Source organism: Salvia hispanica, chromosome 6 (genome assembly GCF_029641045.1).
Source record: "Salvia hispanica isolate PSC_SH4W2 chromosome 6, Shi_PSC_v1, whole genome shotgun sequence".
Classification (NCBI taxonomy): domain Eukaryota; kingdom Viridiplantae; phylum Streptophyta; class Magnoliopsida; order Lamiales; family Lamiaceae; genus Salvia; species Salvia hispanica.
In genome coordinates this window covers 40174024-40197017 of record NC_142697.1, presented here as the reverse complement: position 1 = coordinate 40197017, position 22994 = coordinate 40174024, and the positions used below count along the sequence as shown (strand labels likewise).

At 36.9% G+C, this 22994-nt stretch overlaps 4 protein-coding genes and 1 non-coding gene across 9 annotated transcripts; 2 read left to right on the top strand and 3 right to left on the bottom strand.

Annotated features, from left to right (window-relative positions):
* Positions 1-571: 571 nt before the first annotated feature.
* Positions 572-5402, bottom strand: HDA14 (histone deacetylase 14). 2 transcript variants are annotated; one of them, XM_048101719.2, is made up of 9 exons: positions 5262-5402; positions 4420-4655; positions 3631-3705; positions 2947-3048; positions 2159-2230; positions 1809-1865; positions 1419-1670; positions 1166-1347; positions 572-1058 (listed from the first exon to the last, which is right to left on the bottom strand). In XM_048101719.2, exons 1-9 carry the CDS (start codon positions 5296-5298, stop codon positions 758-760), a joined length of 1314 nt encoding a protein of 437 aa, XP_047957676.1. In that variant the 5' UTR covers positions 5299-5402; the 3' UTR covers positions 572-757. The 2 variants fall into 2 exon arrangements, with proteins under 2 accessions (XP_047957676.1, XP_047957677.1); XM_048101720.2 differs by lacking the exon at positions 5262-5402 and adding an exon at positions 4825-5216.
* A 1882-nt stretch (positions 5403-7284) lies between these two features.
* Positions 7285-9560, top strand: ABCG5 (ABC-2 type transporter family protein). Its single transcript, XM_048106305.2, has one exon. The coding sequence runs from the start codon at positions 7592-7594 to the stop codon at positions 9377-9379; it is 1788 nt and encodes a 595-aa protein (XP_047962262.1). The 5' UTR covers positions 7285-7591; the 3' UTR covers positions 9380-9560.
* An 871-nt stretch (positions 9561-10431) lies between these two features.
* POLA2 (DNA polymerase alpha 2) lies at positions 10432-16093 on the bottom strand. Its single transcript, XM_048102886.2, has 16 exons — positions 15943-16093; positions 15759-15834; positions 14717-14842; positions 13906-14263; positions 13734-13829; positions 13507-13586; positions 13244-13319; positions 12747-12920; positions 12194-12298; positions 12006-12101; positions 11826-11918; positions 11700-11738; positions 11586-11627; positions 11273-11400; positions 11029-11155; positions 10432-10929 (listed from the first exon to the last, which is right to left on the bottom strand). Exons 1-16 carry the CDS (start codon positions 16016-16018, stop codon positions 10774-10776), a joined length of 1848 nt encoding a protein of 615 aa, XP_047958843.1. The 5' UTR covers positions 16019-16093; the 3' UTR covers positions 10432-10773.
* Positions 16094-16698: 605 nt separating this feature from the next.
* TRNAT-AGU (transfer RNA threonine (anticodon AGU)) lies at positions 16699-16772 on the top strand. Its single transcript has one exon. It is a non-coding gene; the product is annotated as a tRNA-Thr (tRNA).
* An 88-nt stretch (positions 16773-16860) lies between these two features.
* On the bottom strand, positions 16861-21239 carry LOC125204142 (protein trichome birefringence-like 14). 4 transcript variants are annotated; one of them, XM_048102704.2, is made up of 5 exons: positions 21174-21239; positions 20094-20395; positions 19067-19270; positions 18489-18684; positions 16861-18088 (listed from the first exon to the last, which is right to left on the bottom strand). In XM_048102704.2, the coding sequence occupies exons 2-5, from the start codon at positions 20248-20250 to the stop codon at positions 17260-17262; spliced, it is 1386 nt and encodes a 461-aa protein (XP_047958661.1). In that variant the 5' UTR covers positions 20251-20395; positions 21174-21239; the 3' UTR covers positions 16861-17259. The 4 variants fall into 4 exon arrangements, with proteins under 4 accessions (XP_047958661.1, XP_047958664.1, XP_047958662.1 ...); XM_048102707.2 differs by having other exon boundaries at positions 21075-21175; XM_048102705.2 differs by lacking the exon at positions 21174-21239 and adding an exon at positions 21060-21170.
* Between the last annotated feature and the right edge of the window lie 1755 nt (positions 21240-22994).

The following is a 22994-nucleotide window of genomic DNA, read 5'->3' as shown; positions in this document are numbered from 1 at the left end:
CATTCGCTAATTTTCATTTTGTTTAAGCTTAACTGATTTGTAATCTTGATCGCACAATAAATTACTTTTTCCTATTGACAAACATATAGAGTAAGTCACTAAAACAAATAGGTCCGTCACTATTTAAGAATACTGTATGTCTGATTTTTTTCACATGATTATGATTTTGATTATTTAGATTTAATAAAAGTGTTATAAATATGCAGGTCGAATCCTTGATCAATAACTTCATTGCCTATGTATAGAAGTGAGCAACTTACTCTGATATACTGTATATGGAGTTGAATATTTACTGATGTGACTAGATGTTAAAGTGACAATAACATGTGACTTGTGTGATTTGTCTATTGATAATCATAAACAAGGATAATTAATGTCAATATCATGGTATATAAGGAGAACTATTTGAACTACATTAATAAGGGAAGGGCATCTTTGTGTCATGCTGATTTCATATTACGTAGCACAGTAAGAAAAATATTTTTAACTTTCTTAAAACAAAAGAATCCTTTTAATCTATGCAATCTAAGGTAATTGGCTAATTATAAAAAAAAATCCAACTCTATCGATGTGTAAATTTTCCTCAAATGATCACAAAAGATATTTAAGATTAAATGTATCCTGAAATTCTTGTGATCCAAACACAACATTAGTATTTTTACTTATTGCTTCTCATATTCAACTATACAAGTAGAACTAATTATGATTTATGATAACAAAAATTAAAAATATCAACAGACCAAATTCAGCAGCGTTTTCAGAGAGAGTGGATGTGCTTAACTCTCTGAATAGCTTCCTTCACCTTTCTAGACGGTTCTTCGTATAAGAATGCAGGGTTATCGAACTCTGCAGCCAGGCTAGGCTCCCCGAGAAATGCACGAAATGAGTCTGCAACAGAATTCGAAAGAGAAGAGAGGTTGTAACCTCCTTCCAGGAAGAAGACACATCGGCCACCACACAAATCTCTCGCGAGTTGCTGAATGCTTGAAGCTAGCATGTAATATGTGGCGGTCGTGAACTGCAGGTTCGCTAGTGGGTCCAACACATGCGCATCGTATCTGGATACGTTCATTGGCAGATATGAGAACAAAATTACCGTTTAACAATGAGGCGTCATGTTCCATGTTGGAAGGGAAAGAAACTTCTTAGTTGCATGAGAACTTACCCTGCTGAAACGAGGATTATATCGGGCTTGAACCTCTGAGCACATGGTGCGATGACTTCATCAAAGACATCTCTTATGGCTCTGTCGCCTGATCCTCCTGGCAAAGGCAGATTGAGGGTCGCTCCTTCACCATCCCCTCTACCGATCTGATTTATCCTGCCAGTTCCAGGGTAGCTCCCATCCTACGTTGAGGTCAAAACACAAGGCATTGAAGCACGAAGAATGTCATCGTATCAATATAAAATGGGCTTACCTGGTGAGTGGAGAGGAAATATATATCAGGATCATCATAGAAGGCATCATTGGTTCCATTCCCATGGTGCACATCAAAATCAATTATGAACACCCGCTTCAATCCATGGGCGCGTTGAGCATAGCGAGCGGCAATAGCCACATTACCAAAGACACAAAATCCCATGGGTCCTGTTGGAACGGCATGATGGCCGGGTGGTCGTACTAAAGCAAAACCAACTGGAGGATCTTTCCTAATCTTAGATGCTGCTACCTATATTATCAGTTCTAGGATTGGTCAAGTTCGAATGGGTGAACGTATACATACCATCAACTGAGAAAGCAAAACATTAGAAAATTTTAACAAGAAGGTTAATCATTAAGTGACTAACGTCTTAGAATGAGACATCACCACTGCATCCACCAATGAAATTCCTGCTCCAGCTGCCAACAGCGACTCCTGGAAGGTCTATAAACATAAAATCCCAAAAACCAAAAGAAACTAGTTAATACAGTATATTGATAAAATGTACATATACAGTACCAAATAATCAAGACCCAACACAGCTCCACAGTGCCAAGAACCAAAAGGAAAACAAATAAACGGAAAACACAAGCGAAGCAGATGAGTGGCATGGCTATTCTACCTTATTATATTAGAATGTCTTTCTAAAGGGAAATGGAATGTCATCTAAAATACTCCATTAGTTAACAAAAGCTGGAACGTAATAAAAGTCAAGTGTTTCCAATAGTGTTCCTCACCGTGGAAGTAGCATAAGTAGGCCCAGAGCCTTCTATCAGAATTAAGCCTTGCTCCGAAGCCTGGTCCATTGCCTATAGAGCATAAGCAAGTTGCAGATGAGCACAAAATGAAAAACACGTGATCTTGTGGAACATGTCTAATAAAATGGTACTCCTACTCCATCTGTTCTTCAAACACTGTCCGTTTCTTTTTGACACGGGTTTTAATAAATGTTAGACAATTGCATAGGTGTTATGTAAGGGCTTGGTTTTTATGTAAATAAGTTTATATGGTAAGGAGAAAATAAACCGAAACTGGAATGGGCAATGTTTTACGGCACAAACTAAAATTGCAAAATGGGCAGGGGTTTGAGGGACTGAGGGAGTTTTATTTTCGAAAAAGAAAAGAGCTGAAGTCCAGCCTAAGTGAATCCACTCGAGCAATTTTGATAAGCCTCATGCTAGATTTATCAGCAATTAAGGATGCAACTGCAAACAGGAAAAAACTGAACTGAGTTAATACTTTTATCACTCAGTTTTTAACTTTTACATTTTATTTTATTTTTAAGCCAAACTAGTCCCAGATCAATGATTAATTTAAGGCAATTAAAGAAATAAAATGTATGAGCAAATGTCGAAATACTGAATTGGAACTGGAAGAAGCATCGACTACAGGGTTAAAAAGAAAAGGTTATTAGAAGAGTTAGCAAAACAATGTGATTTATGTGATACAGATATTCACATTAATGTAAAAAGCCAACTTAGGGCTATTGATGATTACAAATGTGTATTGTGTCAGTGTAATATACCTTTTCAAGTCCTGATACATAAGCTCCTTCATGGACCCTAGCTATATCTTCAACTTTAGCAGGTTTGAATTTTTCGAGTTTGATGATCTCCATGCCCCGGAACTGGACCATACGATAAGATATGGACAAGAGAGTATGATGTTATTTTGTGAAGAGTAGCACTACAAATTTAAAGAAACTCTTTGCAATAAGACAAGTATATTTTGTCAGTCAAGCCTTCCCAGTTTATTATGTTGATTGTGACATAGATCAACCCCCACTATAGAACAAGTCAAACACCAACAAGATGCTTGCATACAGTTTGTCATGACCTCTCAAGGAAGCACCTTAATGTTTGCTGCAGCACCACCATTCTATGTTTGGGTACATGGAGCACTAGAGCAAATCCAATAGCAAAATATTGGTTCGACAGTGATTATATTACAGCAGATTCATGGGTCTGATCAATAAAGTAATTACAACACATTTATTATCAAATACTCAGTTGCAGCCTTTACGTGTAAAGTATATTAATTAAGATGATTTTGGATACTCTCAACAAGATCATATAGAACTTGGATACTCTCAACAAGATCATGTAGACCTTGATTTATTATAAAACAGATTTTGAGAATCAAATCAAGCTATCTCACAAATCACAATGGCCACAATTAACTGATTGCATTATCAGTCATGCCTCCTTACCTCTGTAGTCAGCTTCATCTTTTCAAGAGCATCGGTGATTGCAGGAACTCTAGAATTACATTCAGGGTGTGCCTCCTGACAGAATTGATAAGAAGACAGGATCAACTGAAAAGGTCTCGCATTTGAGTAAGATACTAGAAATCTAAAAACAATTTCAATATAGAAGTATAAAAAGGTAATACAAAAACTGCTAATTTTGGTCAAGGAATCTGGATAAATTTGTCAGTAGGAAAGAAGCCGTATGCTCAACAAAGCACCAGTTGAACTGGTCAGAGAGCTAACAGAAAGTACCAGAAGGAAGATTTTAGTATACGACTAGGACACTAAGTCATGTCAATATATACTTCTTCTAGCATGTTTTTACTTCTAAGGTTTGACATTTAAAAGTTAGCCAAACCAGGACTTAGAGTTTGCTAAAAATTATTTCAAAGTATTTTAGAATTGCAAATGCAAGTGAGAAGACTTCAACTCACGTACATAAGATTTGTCAGTGATTGGCAAATGATAAACCAATGGCAACATCTAAACAGCCTAACAGAAATGCAAACTTCTCTATTTCATTCTCCACATATAATAAATAGCATAAACCATATAAACAAGTGCAGTGACAACATCCACCACCCGTATGCCCAACACCCTAAAATAAAATATAAGATCCAGACCTAAAAAGGTGACAGATCATAAGATAACTTAAACGGTATCCAAACGGCTAATAAAAAAGTTTTGTAAAAAGGCTCGTGTCTCAAATAGAACTCCTCCATGCAAAAAAAAAAAACACGGTCTACATACCTTGTTATGGCCCATGGCAGCAGCGACAGAGTATATGACTTTGCCATTGAGCAGCTCTGTTTCAGAAGGTAAAAAATGATTGATTTGTGGATTACTAGAACAACAAACATAACTCCTTTTCGTTCGTTGGGAATATGCTCGTATAGGCTTCACATTTTTCTCCACATATCCATTCCCATAGATGTAATGCTTCCTCAACCAACACACACGAGACATAATCGGACAGAAAACATTTCCTGCCAGGATGAATATGACACAAAGCATCATGAAAAATACATAAACAGGTTTCAAATATAAGGAACCTGAAAAGACTTGCTCAAATATCATGTTTCACATAAGGATAAAGGATCAAATAACCATAAAAGTCTATAATGATCATGAAATTTGAAGAAATTGGCCACTCACCCCTTAAAAGACCAGGTTATCCAAACTTATGCAGCGGAGACATAATCATTTCCAAGTCGATGTAGGACAGGAACCACACACCAACACTTACTACTATTAAAAGTTAAAACAAAACTCAGTGCTTGCACCATTACTGCTTCGTCAATCTAAAATCCAAAATTTCTTATCCTTCTTCCTTTTTCCATCAAATTTTCTAGAACTTTCTTCGAAACTAAACTTCTTATAACATAATAACACAGTGATTCTTAGTCTGGTCTTGCGAATTTCCACGCACCTCACAATCGTGAGGACTAACATCATTATCTTTGTAATCTATGTAAATGTTAGTAATCCAAAAAAATTAAACTCGGTTGAAACTGAAAATAATCCACACAGCTCAACTCAAACTCAGAGAATCAGAATTGAAATTATGAAAATTGGATGGAAAGCGAGATTACCGATAGAGAATGGAGGGTTCAAGGCGCGGAGCTCCATTTGCTGCCACAGACACCAACGATATTTTAAATCAGAAGAGGAAAACCTATATCTCTGTTTTTTAAATGGGTTAATAAATAAAAAAAAATACTACTAATTTTGGTGATGCAATTTTTCTTTGACATCAACAATACATTCGTTACGCATAGGAAGATAGATTCACAGATTTACTTACTACTCCTATTTTTCTCCGAAACACAAGTAAAATGTTATTTTTACTTACATTTATTTAGAATAATTACCTATTAAGTATTAAATTGCTAAAATGGAAAAATTGGTAAATATTATTTATAAATTAAAATTTTAAAAATATAATTCATATAACTTGATCAAATTAATAAAATCATTTAAAATTGAAAAATATTCAATATTAATTGTTTCTACTTTTTATTCTATAATTTTTACTTATATTGTACGTAGCTCAAAAATTATTATTATTATTACAAGACATAAAATTAGATTTAGATTTTCATCTAACTATATGGCTCACTACAATTTGTCCCTTGCTTAAAAGAAGATAAAGATAAAATTACGGTACGTATTGTCTATTCAAATTTAAAAAAAATTGTCATAACCTCCTAAAACAAACTAATAATTTACTAGTAGGTTTTTGACTTATCTTTTGCAAACAGATAGTACTATATATTTCGAAATTAAATTTAAGAAGAAAACAGGAATAGGTTGAATTGAAAGGCAAATTTGGCTAGAAGTAGATATTTTTATTCATATGATCAGAGTGTTACGCATATGGCCAATTTCAACACCTTTTATTTGCACACTTTTTTACTAGTAGTAGTATAATTTTTTCATTTGGTGTGTCTTGGCCTCTTTGGTGCTCTGTTTTATGTATTCTTGATTAATCTTGATGGGTAAGCGGTAAGAGCCAAGAGGCCCAAAATTCAAAACATAATGAGGGAAGACAATATTTTTATCACGAAAAGAAAATGAGGTAAAATAGAATTGAACATATGAGTCAAACAATTATTTCTTCAACTAATCTCTTCTTATTTTACCATAATAACCTTCTGTATTTTATTTTTATATCATAAATCGAACCCAAATACTTACCTTTCGAAAAATCATCTGCCTTATAATAATAAAAAATGAAAATGTAATAAAGAAATGTTCACGGGTTTGATTCTGCATATAGAAGGATAGACAGATATGTGTAGAGCTTTTCATATTGAAGAATGCTACTACAATCGGGGACCCCTAGTTTTTGAGTCAAATTGTTTACAAAAGGAAATACATTCACGGGTATCACAAAAGGACATAACAATCTACAATTAAATTAAAATTCCCTTGTCCCCTTCCTTCATTTTTCTTGTGGTCACTGATTTATGAAGCTTAGTTTATAAATCTAAACGGCATCATTGCAATTTATTTTATCCACGCCACTATCCGTACGTACAAGAAACATCTTTCCAATAGTACAAGAAAACATTTTTCTCTTTTATTCTCGTCCACAAAAGTACATTTCACTTTCGAATTGTACATGAGAGCCACACATTTGATTTTGGTATAGATTTTTACTTGTTGCAACTTTTTTTTTGTATGAGGTCCAACGCGGAGTAATCAATATTTCATTTTTTTTACAATTGTAGTCTAATGACCTTAGCACTTTGATTTCTTGAATTCAGGTCATTTTTGCTAATTACCACACAGAATAATAAACAAATTGGCTTAATTTGATGATCAAATCCATGTACGTTTTTAGGGTTTGAGCTTTATCTATCTATTAGGTGCAATAGTAGAGAAAATATGAGAAACGATCCAGACTTCCAGAATGAGATAAAAATGTGAACATTGTCCTTGAGTATAGTATACTTTTATTCTTTACTATCACATAAAAAAAAACAGAAGGAGGCATATCAAATTAGAAGAATGCAAGTAAATACTAGTAGTACATTGACCCTCAAAAAGCAAGTAAATTAATGTAGTAACAAATAACAACATAGACCCTTGATTTAACAATGCAACAGATAATTACAAAAGCTCCTCTGCGCATAAGCTCTTCCATAACTTTAATTACTAGTTCAGAACTGTCATTTTATATACCAAGAGAGTGTAGAGTATAGTATCAATCACAAGACACCCTTTGCTAATACTCTACTCTCAATTCAAACACTCCCTTTGCAAAATGACAAACAACTAAGGTGGCATCACAAGTGTAAAAAATGCACGTGAACCATGAAAACAAACACACCACACCACACCCCATCAAATAATTGAAAATCCAACTCCAAGTTGTAGTGTTTGTGATCACAAACATAAACACACATTTCCATTCTCAATGAGAGGCTGCGAGATTCAAGCACTCGGCATCAACTACACTGTCCTAACCCACACCATCCTCAAAGATGTCAACCTCACCGCCAACCCCTCCGAAATCCTCGCCATCGTCGGCCCCAGCGGCGCCGGAAAGTCCTCCTTGCTCGAGATCCTCGCCGGCAAACTCACCCCTCAAACCGCCTCCATATTCATCAACAACAAACCTATCAACAAGCCGCATTTCAAAAAAATGTCCGGCTACGTCACGCAGCGCGACACCCTATTCCCCCTCCTCACCGTGGAGGAGACGCTCCGCTTCGGGGCGAGCCTCCGCCTCCGCCTCGCGGAGGCGGACCTCGCTGCTAAAGTGAAGTCTCTCCTCCACGAGCTCGGGCTCACGCACGTCGCTGGCGCCAGAGTCGGCGACGACAGAGTCCGAGGCATCTCCGGAGGAGAGCGGAGGCGCGTGTCGATCGGGCTGGAGGTGATCCACGATCCGAAGGTGGTGATCCTCGACGAGCCGACGTCGGGACTCGACAGCACCTCCGCGCACCAGATCATCGACATGCTCCACGTCATGGCGGAGGCCAGCGCCCGCACCATCATCCTCAGCATCCACCAGCCCAGCTTCCGCATCGTCAAGCTCCTCCACAACATCCTCCTCCTCGCCGCCGGCGCCGTCCTCCACCACGGCTCCGTCGATCTCCTCTCCGTCAACCTCATGCTCATGGACCTCCCCCTCCCCGTCCACGTCAACGCCGTCGAATTCGCCATCGAGTCCATCGACGCCATCTCCGCCGCGGTGGAGGCGGCGCCGCCGCCTCCACCGCCCAAAATCGCCGGCGGCACGTCCAAAACCGGAAAATTCACCCTCCAGCAGCTTTTCCAGCAATCGAAAGTGATCGACGAGGAATCAATCGACGTGGAAGTCGATCTCCCCTTCGGATTCGCAAATCCCCAAATTAAGGAAACCCTAATTTTAAGCCATAGATTCTACAAAAACATAATCAGAAGCAAAGAGCTCTTCATGTGCCGGAGCCTCTCAATGCTCGCATCCGGCCTCGTCCTCGGCTCCATTTTCTACCAATTAAACGACGATTTACTCGGCGCGGAGGAGAGAGTCGGCCTTGTCGCATTCATCCTCACCTTCCTCCTGTCCAGCACGGTGGAGGCGCTGCCGGTTTTCCTCCAGGAAAAGGAGATAGTGATGAAGGAGACATCAAGCGGGAGCTACCGTGTGTCCTCATACGCCGTCGCAAACGGCGTCGTTTACTTGCCATACTGCCTCATCCTCGCCCTCTTCTTCTCCGTGCCGGTTTACTGGCTGGTCGGATTGAACCGGAGTGTAACCGCCTTCATGCATTTTGTATTACTAATATGGCTCATTCTATACACTGCGAATTCGGTGGTGGTGTGTTTCAGCGCGCTGGTGCCGAATTTCATCGTGGGAAACTCGGTGATCTCGGCCGTGATGGGGTCGTTCTTCTTGTTCTCGGGCTACTTCATATCGAAGAATCAGCTGCCGAGGTTTTGGGTGTTCATGCATTACATCTCGTTGTTTAAGTATCCGTTCGAAGGGCTGTTGATCAATGAGTTTTCGAGGTCGGGGAGGTGTTTGGAGACGATGTTGGATACGTGTGTGGTGAGGGGGGAGGATGTGTTGAGGGAGGAAGGGTATGGAGATGAAGGGAGTAGGTGGAAGAATTATGTGATCATGCTTTGCTTCATCTTGGTTTATAGGTTTGTTGCTTATCTTATTTTGAGGTATAAGTGCTCCTCTCATGCTGGGGTGAGAGGTTTCGTGGTTTGAAATGTTTATGTGACCCCAATTTTATTTATTATTTGTGGTGTCTTGGATGAATCATTGTTTAGTTTTGATTGTGTTGTGACTTGTGTGTATTGATCTTGGTGATGGGGTTTCGGATAACGTAAAGATTGTAAGAAATTTGGAATTTGATGAACATGAATTTTGTTTGATGGTTTCTTGGAAATGAATGAGGCTCAAGTTCGAGAGATTTAATTTGTTTTTAGGGTTAGTGGCGTGTATACCAGCTTTGGATAAATTCTTATTTTAATTATAAACTTTGAAAAGTAATTAAATAAATGCATGGATTTTTTTATTCAAAATAATTAAAATGGCATCGTTTTGCTTGTCACGTCTGTTCCAATTTGGAAAAAATTTATTCCGTGATAAGCTACAACAAATTAAACTAGCTAGGGGTTGGGAAAACGATTGGTGTGGGAGAAAAGAAGAATATTAGGCCAATAATAGTAGTATTATTCTACATGCGTTTCATCAATTATTACGTATTACTAATATAATTACCTGGTTGTTGAGCTTGCACAGTGCAACTGTAAACAGTGTTACTAATTCTTAAAGCTACAAATAAATCGACATAGCATGAAATTGATTTAATGAATAAAATATAAGTGTGAAACAGGGCAAATCACGTGTCTGCCAATATATTATATATGCACTTCCCAATCCGTAAGGCACGCTAGCTAGATTGTTGTATAAAACTCTTATATATCCACCTCACTCTGACAACTCTCTCTCTCTCTCTCCCAACAACGCTTGATTTTTATTATTTATGTTTTATTGAATTAGAACACCTTTCTAACCCAAAAAATTTGGTCGAGTGACATGGAACTTATCCATCATCCTTACTCAAATAGTCAAGAGATTGATCCCTTCCTTTAGCTATGGAGCATGGGGCTCTGGTACACCTAGTCTAATGGAAATAAGTTTTGGATGAGAATACATTTATTTGAATTAGATCAAACTAGACAGCAATAGAATAAATGGGTATTAAACGGATGAGTGTACTACTACATTTATCATAATGCAATCTCAAAAGAAAATAAGAAAATCTAGTTCAACCAACCTTAAATTGGTTTACCACTAACTAAATTGGATTTAAATTCTGTTAATGTAAAAATAAAAAGGCTAGTTCAAGCAATGATATTAGTAGAGACTCCCAAGTCTATCAAAGCCACAAACTAGCAGTAGTAAGAAGAGCTACAATTTCGAAACCCACAGCATCAACCTATTAATACAGAGTATATCTTCAAACTATATGTACATCATAGGAGATCTGATTCAGTTGCAGAAGAGGTGGGTGGTGAGCTTCTTTGAATTAGTATTTGATTTTCTTCTTTATGTCCGAAATAAAGCATCATCTGTTTCTGAATATGGTACAAGGTCTATATGCGTATTATGGAAGCACTTGATGAATCTGGATCCCCTCTGTAGTTGATTTCAACAAAAAACCCGCCTCCCTCGCCTCTGGCAAGTCGCCCAGGATTCACACAGATACACTTGACTTGCTCTTCCCCATCTGCATCTTCAACACCGACCACCTGCTCAAGAAGAAATGAGAATTCAACCTGTGGCATTCTGCATTTTCCAGTAGTACTATATATCTAACAAATGACATGGAAAGAAGCTAGGTTCCTGACCTTCACAAAGTGAGCTAAGTCTGAAGGTAATATTAGTATATCTGGAATCGATGAGAAGAGTAGCGCTTTGCTTGCTAGAGAGAAATCCAAGGGAACATCTTCTGAAGGAGGATACAGTGGATAGAAGCTGCTCCATAGAACAAAGCTATGAATAAGAATAATAACATACTAACATAGAAGCAAAGAAGAGAACTTTTTCTCTGACTAATCAAGTACAATCTCTGAGTTTTTCCTTTCAACGTACCTTTGTTGGGATAATACATGCTTAGCTAGATTCGTCAACCTCTGCTTCGACCCCCCTTGAGGATTTCGACAGATTTCCTCAGCACTGAGATGTTTAAGTATATCAACAGTGCAGCAAGCGACTTTCACCTGTAAAAAAGATCGATCAAGAAAAACCACTGTAAGGACAGTGCGTTAAAGAGATTGTCATTTTGCACCCCCACCCTCCAGGCCCCAACACCCAAAACATAGTACTAGTATTTTTGAAAGAAATATAGCAAACGAAATAGCACACTAACTGTATTCTCATGAAAGAGTATTACTGGTATTCTTACCCGATTAGCAGAAAACATCCCTGGATTAGAGATACTCTTTATCTGTGAGAGAAAGTATCATTTGTGTCCAAAAAGAAAATAGAATAATTGTAGCACATAAAGCATTTTATGTACCTGATAACTAAAATCTGCAGGATGAATTTCAAAAGCAGGCTGTTCAACAACCAACACAACAGGTTTACTATCTTAATAAGAAAATTCAGCAGCATAGTAAAATAGAGGAAATAGTGAATAGCTCACCTGAGGAAAAACATAGTCGTGATTCGCATCTCTGATAGATGGCATAAGAATCACACGCACTGTAGAGCCCATATAATCGACATAATCTTGAAGCTACATAAACAATCAATGGTATCATTATAAGTATAAGGTGTTGAAAATGTTAATGTCATAGGCTTTATGTGTTTTCACTTGCAAGACCTTTCCAAGAATCTCAATGCGAAACAATTCATCAAAGGTCTGATTAATGATTCCTTTCTTGAGCTCTGGATGATCAGAATCAATAAACGGTCCTAGCTGTCAAGTAATAAAATGAAGTAAGGCACTAGTTTATTTTCATCCTCATCATTTCTAGATAAAAAAAATCAACGAGTGGTTGGAATCCCTACCAACACAAGCAACTGAGGTTGCTTTCGCTGTGCATAAGCCAGAAGATCGTTTAGAGGCTGGAATAATAAATTATCACTCGTAGTGAAAGGACCCGCTGCAACAATCTGTTTAAAAACAAACCAATCAAGATAATGTTACTTTCACCCTAAAGAAGGTTTACTGCTGGAAAAACAACACTTTTAGAGGTTAAATTCATCCAAGTTACTCCTATTAAATTATTGCAACGAATAAATCAAAGAAGATGATCCAGAAAATCAACCTCTTGGGCAACAATACTAGTCTAGGAAATTCAATTAAGACCAAACCAGTCTTTTATGGAAAATGGCAAATTGCTGTCGAAATTTCGCGTACTTAATAGTGGTTGCCAATAGACAGATCCTCAAAAGGGCTCATCATTATTTTATCTGGCCAATTATGCCAATTATACATCTCAAATAAGGACGATAAAAAGGCACTGGCATATAGGCAGTGAACACCACATGTAAAAAAGAAAATCGAAAAGCAAGAGTATAATGGTAGGTTGCAAAGTAATGGAAGATTCAAATGTCATACCAGTGACACCTCTGGTGTATCTAGTGAGGGTTCCCTTAGCTGAAGATCGCGACCCAAAGCTTGTTTTTTCGAAGGATGTTCCTCATCAGTTGCAGCAGACAAGGGTGGATAACTAATAATTTTTGATGCAATAACACAATGTCCACTAGGATTGCGCCCTTCAACAGCCACTACCTATATCATGTCAAATATCAGAGGTATTTAGTATCATATAGTATACTCCCTTTGTTTCCTAAAAATAGAAATTCTTTCCTTTTTAGTCTATTTCCTAAAAATAGAAACTCTACATTTTAGAAAATGGGCCCCACAATCCACTGACACTAATTCCACTACTTTTTTTCTTCCTCTCCCTTACTTTACCTATATTTTCTCTTCCTCTCTCTTACTATACCAATTTTACAATAAAATCCGTGCCGTTTCAAAAGTTCCTATTTTTAGGAAACGGAGGGAGTATCACTGAAGATGAAATTTGCTCCTTCGGTAAAACTCATTCCAACCTGGCCTGGAAAAATCGAATATTGGTTTAATTTTTGCAAGTCAAGACGAACTCGCTGCCCACCAGAATGCTCGACACTGAAAAAATTCACACCACGCAGAACATTAACAGGCAGCAATAAGACAACTGTAGGACAAAATCAAGAGATTAATGTTTGTTTTAGGAGGAAAATGTCTGATATTTTCTTCTAAGCAGTAGCAAACTAGCCTTCCAGAATGTGACATAAAATCGAATCACGATACTATGCAAAGGAAAAGCACTTACCTGCTTTGCAACAAAGTGGCCTTTTCCTTCAGACGGCCTTCCTCCTCGCAACAGATCATGCCAACAGCAAAAATGCTTTCCTGGGATATAGTAATAATTTATGAAAGGAAAAAACACCACATTAATGCAAAGCCAATGGGAACACGAGAGTCATATTGATAGAAACTATCGTTCCTATCAAAGTCTGTTAATGTCACCTCTTCTAAGACAAGTGGAGAAGTTAATACCTGAGAAGCTACAGAAGGATCAACTGGTTCATCATATCGCCCAGAGGACACATATGCAGTAGCTCGTTTTGTTATGCAATTTTCCAGGAAATTAAACTGAACTCCACTAGAACAAATTAGAATGTTTGAAAAAGAAAACTACAATTATCAAACTAACAAAACACAACAGTACCTTGTCCTCAATTCTATCATACATGAACCTACAACCAGGCTCAGGCTGAGATCTATCAACTATCAGAGAACATTCTTTACTAGGTTGAACTCTCCTGATGATCTCATCTTCAGAATTTTCCTTATCGTCCTCTGTTTTAATAGTTTGCATGTCTAGATGCTCATTAAGTGTCAATTGCACGATAAATTTATTCTTTCTTGACCCAAAAGGTGTCACTGGTTCTAGAGGTTTTGCAGAGGTAAGCTTGATGCTATTCGTCCTTTGTGCTGAATCGGATGATTTCTGAAGCGATAATGTGTGCTTATCAGGGGGGGTATCAAGTATGGCTTCTGTTTCTCCATAGTTACCATTCAATATCCTGTTTGAAATTGCATATATATTGTAACTTACTCAGTAATCAAAATCCCATGACTGAAAATATACTAGAGAAAAAGAAAACATAATGGTTCCAAGAACAACAGTGACAAGCATGAAGTTTCATTTAACAGAAGAGTCCAAGTTGTATTGGTTATTGAATTAAGCATGCAACAATAAAAACGAATGAGATCAAATGCATCCTAAAATCAGTTCATCAGAGTCATAATTCATAGAGGTCTAGAATGATATTGGAAACTGGACGTGCATAAAATACTTTTATTTTTAATCAGATAAATAATCAAAAGAAAAGGAAAATAAGGCATAATAAATTATAGGAAGGGTAGTAAATATCAGGTCGACCTGATTTAGATGCTCGCAGAATTCAAACTTGAAAAAGCAAGTGTTATGTAAGAAATAACAACATCGACCCTTGAAATTGCAGAACACTACTCACATAGATACATCATTAGAGTACAGATGCAACCCAGATGCTTTCTCTTTGACTTTATCCACCTGTTCATTCTGCAACTGCTCCAAAAAGGGACCCATATGTGAGCTCCGTACTGTAGAGTCCAGGCCCCTGTTACAATAAAAGATCAAACATGTTTAGACTGATCACAGCCTCATTCCTAAACACATAAAAACTAGCTCCCAAAAGAAAAGGATGACACAAATTTCTCTTTAAAAATACAAGTCTGCAAATGTAGGATATTAATGTATCAGAACATAAATTTCCCATTGAACCATTCAGAAACTGGCTCGTTTAACAATTATACATCTGTATATTTTACGACCTTCTAAACGCAGATTAGTGGAGGATCTTAAAATGCCTTACACTACTTACACGTGCTTCGTTGCTTTGAGGAAGAATTATTTGATACTACCTTTGTCCCTGAAAATTTGATACAGTTTACTATTTTGGTCCGTCCCTGAAAATTTGATACACTTCACTTTTACCATTTTTGGTAGTGGACCCCATATTCCACTAACTCATTCCTACTCACATTTTATTATAAAACTAATATTTTAAAAGTAGGAACCACATCCCACCAACTTTTTCAACTCACTTTCCATTACATTTCTTAAAACCCGTGTCCGGTCAAAGTGTAGCAAATTTTGGGGGACGGAGGTAGTAATAAATATAAGTTCATGAATTGTGAAATACTAAGCAATCTTGATCACACAGAGATAGATAATTAGCTGCTACAAATATAAAAATAGGTCAGGAACTTCATTTCATTTCCACAAGCTTCACAGGAATCAAAACTTACTTTATTCTTTTTAACGAATAATGTCACTGAAGCACATCTGAAATAACTCAGATGCGCCACTAGTGGATGCGCCATACATGGGAACAGTATTAAAACAGGGGAAAGGAAGTTTGAAAATCTGATTAATTATTCTGTCAACTACCATCGCTTGTTAGACTGGAGACAACTGAACAAATAGAAAGGAAAAATTGCTTCCAATAAGATGGAATCAATCCAAATCCTGACCTGTTGATAGAGTACAAATCCCAGTTGGCGACAATATCCGACGCGCTGAGCTTGTATTGTATACAAAATGTCAGACCTGAACAATTTCGGTGAACTCGAATCAAAATCAAACCAATAATATGAATTTTGGGGACAGACTTATTCAATGCACGAAATGGCGACTCAGAAAAAAAAAAAAACTCACATTTCTGGAGAATCTCTTCCTCGTCGTCGAGAGTGAATCCGCCCTTGGTGAATTCTTTTTTGATTTCCTCTTCCATTTTACCGGAAATGTGGAGCTGAGTAGCAGTAGGGTTTGTCTCGAGATTCAGCTTTCACGAGAGCAGTGGAGTATTAAAATGGCGGGAAACATTTGCCGCCAGCGATATATATTTTCATTTTTTTCTCTCGGTTTCGGCCCAATCATAACTACTTGGGCTTGACCAATTTGTTAATAAAATTTCAAAAGTTATGACCAAAATTTAACAAAACTTTTCAATATTAGTATCAGTATTCCTTTTTGTTAATTTTATTTTGGCTACTTCTATCTAAATTATGGACTGTAGCTTGTATTTTAACAATTTTGAAGGTGAAAATAAAAATGGAGTGAAAAACTATTACAAAGATTACTTACGGTGAAAAGATATGCGAAAAATTATAACTATTAATAACTTGTTTGGGCAACCGCAAACTTAATAGAATCACGGAATATCCATTGAAATAATGGCCAAAACACAAGTAATAATCATACTTGAGCATTATTGGCATTAAATATAGATATATTAAACAACATTTGAGCATCGATTAATACAAAAATTAGCAGCACCATGCGCAGAATTAATTCAAATTGGCAAGCTTATAGTACTATTAATTTAGACAGCTTTAACAAGATATCCATATTAAAAACAAAACCAAATATAGATAGACTATTTATTAAAACATAACCAAACTTGTAGCAAATGCTCTCGTAGCTCAGTTGGTTAGAGCACCCGTTTAGTAAGCGGGAGGTCTTGAGTTCGACTCTCAACGAGAGCATTATGTGCTGTACCCTTTTTTTTTACATTAGTATAAAATTTTGGTTTTTACTTCGCAGATACAAATAACAAATAATTGATAGAAATCATTTCACATCAACTAGTCCATTTCTTTGCTCAAATAAGTTATTGAACACGATCCAGATAAATAGCAATACAATGGGTTAAAAATATTGAGGTATATTACCTATTCTAGGAACTATACTCTTTACCTATAATAATAAATCAATTTTCACCAAAAAGATGAAGAAAAAATGACAAATAGTCTACTACAGCTAAAAAAACCATGTGGTCTACTCTTATGCAAGTCAGCACCTTTGTCCCTTTGCTGATGGTGTTAAGTAACTCGGGCAGCCTCCCCGTTTTCTTTGACAAAATATTAGTACAACGGAATTCACAAGTTACTTTCTCAGACAGCGCGACACCAGTGGCTCCGGTAGCATTTTTGTTCTCAGCCGGGCACCTTTTGTCTCACAAGGCCATATATATTACAGTTGGGCGTAGAGCAGTTCATTCCATGTGTCGGGAATGCCTGGAAGGCACCAGTGTAAGCAATCATTTACACCTTCCGATGCTTTCCTGCTGTAGTGCGATATGTGAGCCTCATCCCGAAGTTCAGAAAGAGCAGTTATATCCAAAATCTTAACCATAGTGCCACTGACAGCACCTTCCACAACTGGGTCACTTGATTGATTTTGAAAAACTTCATTCCCCTTTGATAAGGGGGAGAGATTATTGCAGCTACCCCCCGTGTTCCACTCACCATTGGCAAAATGTCTTGGTGATATTGTTCGAAGGAAAACCTTGAGGTGTGGATATAGAGGAATTTGTGAGTCGAACCATCTGGCAATGCTGTATAGTGTGTAATTTTTTGCATTTCCCATCTCAGCTAGTTTTCTGTTGATGACCTTCTTTCCTTCGGCATACATAACCCATTTGTTTGCCCTAAGCTTCCCTCTGTTCCAGTGATGACCTGTGTTGAGAATCACTACATCAAGCTGGGGGAGATAGCGTTCCAAAAATGCTGGTGGGCGGTCCAAATGCATGGCATATTCAGTGGCTGGGTCAGTGATGTTTATTGGTTCTATGCCGCAAAGACTTGCTGACCAGTAATACAGTATAGTGGTATTGGTAGCGGGAAACCGATATGCCCATCCATCGGGTCGGATGGCTCCTTTCGATTTGGTAAGGCCAAATTTCCACTCGACACTTTCAACTTCTGGCTTCTCCTCGCCACCAGAGGCCATGCACATAAGAGATTGGAATTGTTGTCTGCCCAGTGAATCTCCTATAAATGCAATAGTCTTGTCCTGCATTCTGAAATATCAAAAGTTAAGCACAGAAAAGTCTAAAAAACAAAAGGAAAAGAAAAGAAAAACATTATGTGGCAATTTTGCATCTACAGTTCTACTTCGGAAGGGGAACCCAGAAAAATGTCACCCCTTTTACATATGTAAACTATGGACTGATAACAATTTATTCACAATCATAGAACAGGCAGATGAAAACCAAGGAAGCTTGCCCCAAGTTAGGTAATTTGCGTCCGGCACATTGTTATTATAGTTCACAACTTAGATTAAGGTAATGAAAAATATGGACAAGGTACTCAAAAGGTTGAGGTGACTAGCAGGAAAACAGAAAACTTGTCATTGCTGGTAATGAAGCAAATAAGTCTAGCAAAAAGTAAAAGGGTCAGATGGTTTGGCAACATACAGACCTTCTTAAAAATTCACTACCCTGAAACTCAGGCATCTCACAATCATTTGGCTGCCAACGATAACCTTCATAAGAAAAATCTGTGCGCTGGGTCAGTCTACAAGCCCACATATCAGATAGCCATTGCTTGCACCCTAACCCTGAATATAAGGGTCTCCGGTTGTCTGCAACCCATCTTCCTTTGCCATAATCACAAGCTGTAATATATGTAGAAACATATTAAGACAGTACACTTGGAATAGTTTTTATTTGAATTTAATTGATGCATATCACAAAGATTGGGTTCAGGCATTGTTATTTCCTTGACATAGATAACTATATAGCACACAGGAAACTTGTCACTAATGCTATTCAATTTTCTCATAGTTCCATGCCTGTTATTAGAGGGATATATGTTGGCATTCTCCATTGATATTTTCTATTTGATCAAAGCTTGGAATAGGTATGGTAACGCTTGACGATATATATAATCTGAAAAGTATGCGCAGCCACATGCAACTGTAGTCTTTTACTTGATTACTTAAGATTGAGGAGATATACATTTAGAATGCTAATGAGAGTAATGGTACTGTAGGATACCTTTCTTCTTTATATGAGAATCTGAAACCCTGTTCTGCTCTTTCCTCTCATAGACTGGTGTGGTCATCTCGTCCATATCACTTTCAGAAGGTTTTATTGTAATGTCATCTTCTGTATTTTCGGGAAGTTGAGAGACTGAATCTTCCTCTAGCTCCAAGGGATTAGATAATAGGGATGTATCATCAAAATGATCCACTGTAAAATCTGCAGTAGAGAACAGATTTCAAGAGTGCACCTATACTATTGCAATCAATAATCCTTTGAAATATGAATATATGATATGCATGTTCTAATTAAACGAAGAGGAGAAAGATTGCTATATTATGGAACTTAATAGTGTAAAGTAGATGGCAATACTTCTTACTTTGAATATTGGACTGAGATCATGAAATTACTAGTACATCATTTTTCTCCTTTGTAATTGAAGAATGCCAAGAATATTAGATCACACCCAAAACACTCAGTACATATATTCTCAATGAAATGGCTTTCTGAAACAGTAACATCCAGAAAAAATACTATTGGTGAGAAGTACCATTAGTTATTTGTCAGTGGAAAAATAAAAGATACTTAGCCCCAGCAAGAACACTTATTTCCTTTCTTCTTTCAAAATTTGTTCCCACCAAAAAAGAGATCCCACTAAATGTCAGTAGCATATCATTATTCAGTTATTATGATTCAAAAATCACAACATCTGAATATAATTTGACAGCAAAAGCAAATGTAAATTCCACTAATTACTCAAAAGTTTGCAAGCTAATGTTTTCTAGAGTCAGAGATAAGTCAAACCGTTACATTCCTTGCCCAGCTAAACAAGTTTCCCTCCAAAATTGAAAAACTAATGCAATAAGTAATTATTTCCTATCGTTTACAAACACTTAATTTTTTCCTTCTTCTCTGACAATCCTATTAAGGGTCACCTCTAGAGTCTAGTGTTTATTATCAATCTCATGGTGACATGGATTAGCTTTTTCAGCTTTCAGGGTATAAAACAGCAGAAACCAAAGACCAAGACATATGTAATTACCTGAGGTATGCATCAAGAATTGCTCTTGTGCTGATAAGAGACTGGTAAGAAGTGGATTATTCTCCCAAGACCAGAAAAATATAGTCGTCAAAAAAAGAGCAGCCAGAGTAAGAGATGAGTGCCGTCCCCAAAATCTACTAGATTGTCCACCCTTCATTTTCTATGTACACTTCTCAGGACCAGATACTCTTAGCCAAGCCTCACAGGGAGCTGTCTGGCTTTGGGGAGCTTGAGGATGTGAATCACAATAATACACACACTTTTCATACAAAGACTCTTGGTATCTCCTCTATGTGTGCGACCTAGACATGGAAAAAAAAAAGATTAAACGAGGTAAGCTATTGTACAAGTAAAATGCATTAAGATGAGTCTTGAAAGTAGACCTAGAGTGTCATAGTTATACACATTGGACCAGTCCAAAAAAACAAGATGGTGGTATAAACATGAGACAGTTTAGATATACATTGTTATCTAAGAAAGCAGCTTAGAAGTTTGAAATAGTCAAATCAGAGCACGTTTAGCAATTTTCAAATGAGAGTGGACTGTGATATTGCATTTTCACCAAACGCATAGATAACAATCATTGACTTACTCGAATCAATCATAAAGCCAAAAACTTTAAAATGTCAATTCTAAAACAAAAGTATGAAGTACCATATCTGCAATGTCAATTCAATCAATGAAGCTCCTATCAAACCGGACCGATCTCGCATTATAATCCAGTAAATTCCACATCTTAGAGCAAACTAGGGAAAAAATAAATCTCGTCGCTTGAAATGTGTTAAGCAATTACGGGAATTTAAGGTGAAAATTACTCCTGAAATGGTACCACGATCACGAACAGCTATCACCACTATCACAGCTAGAATTGAAAATCCACATTGCGAGCAATTATGATTTATGAAGATGCAGAAATCACCCCACGGGAAAAAAGAAAGAACAAAAATATAAATAAAAGAAACGCACATTAAAATCTGCAACCTTCAAACATGGAGAGGGATAAAATCATTCATAAATCTCGAAAACAACAGCAGCATTTGATCGTTGTAGTTAGAAAAACACTAGTACAAAAATATTCACCTGCTTTGGTGATTGCTGAAGATCCGTCCAAATCCTCCCGATTTAATCATTTATTTTAAATAATTGGGTCCCCGAAAAAATTGTAGATCCTCTCAGATTTATATGTTGCAAACACACATGGGTCGGTGTGGGAATCTGGGTGGGTATTCTGGCGGGTCGGGTAAAGATATTAATATTTTACGCTATAGTCTTTTATTCAATTCGACGTCGTGGTGACATGTTCGGCCATTCGGGGCATGCCATATAGTAATGATTAAATTACTACTACTATTATTTTATAAAATAAAAAATACGGATATTTAAAGTACAAAATATGTTGTTAGTTTATAGGAATTTGTTTAATTGTTGAAGATTTTTGATAACATGGTTCTTTCATGAAAACTTTCCATCATAGGTGTATTATGTATATTGGGTAAATCATAAACGCACATTAATCCATCCAATAGCCTAAATTTTATAAAACTAATGAACTACAATAGTATTTAGAATACCAAATGGAGTATAACATAATTAAACCAATATGAATATTATATTAATTGTTGGATATTTTAGCGTAATTGGATTAATTTGATTAATCAGTATTATTATAATGATACATCATTTAAGTATGGAGGCGTGGAGTGCACGCTTATTTGAATTCATTATGATATTAAGGGCGAAGCCCCTTAACAGATGAACGGGGATCCGGGGGCAGCGCCCCCGGGTAGTGGGGTCTAAGGGGCAAAGCCCCTGGCTAGGGTCGAAGTTGCTGTATAAGAAATTCATCCGAAAATGTAATTTCTAAAAGTTAAAGGACTAATTTGCAATTTCGGAAACCTTTTGAAAATTAATTATTTTCGGTTATTTTCCCAACGGATGCACTGCTTCATCAGCAGCTGCATTGGTTCGTCTTCTTTAAAATCTGGTCGATTCTTCTGGTTCAAATCTATCTCGAATATACATATGATATTTCTGGTTTCTCTGAATTTTATCCGATCAAATAGTTTGGTAGAACCACCGAAATTGATTTGATCTTAAAGTGATTTATCACGACTTTCAGATAGATTATCCGTTTTTCTGTTCTGTATATTGAATCTCCCTAGCATTAATGAGATTCGAATTTCTTATCAATAAATTAAACTATAGTAGTATTTAGAATACCAAATGGAGTATTGTAATGTCATTTGAAATAATGGTATCGTGATTATCGATTCTTAATATTTATGATTCCCAATGAATATGATTCATCTTAGGGGTGTCGAAACGGGTAGCGGGTAACGAGTATTCCCGAACCCGACTCGATACCCGTCGGGTAACGGGTACCCGATACCCGATGGAGTCGGGTAACGGGACGGGTTCGGGTATAACTATTTTGGGTTTTGCGGGTATCGGGTACCCGATACCCGCTCGGGTATACCCGTTAGTCCCGACATACCTGATATGTATATTAATATTTTATAATATTTTATTTTTAATTTTAATACTTGTTAACTGGGTGACTTAAAAATCATAATGTAATTTTTTATTAGTAATATATTACAAAACGTATTTTTAAGTTTTTAACTTTTAATTAGGGTTAAGTATTTTTTTCTTCCGTCTTTTCTGATTCAACTGCATTCAACTCCTTTCTGGTAACATGAAAATTTAAAGCAGATATTTCAATTTTTTTTTTTAAATATAAGTTTCTAATTCCTTATTTACATACTACAGTGTGTAAACAATATAGAAGGTTAAGCATTTTAACTTAAAATTTTGGAAACACTCGAAGACAGAGAATCAAAGATTACAATTACATTACATGCTTCATCTCAATTCTCAATAAAATTAATTAATAAAAATAAA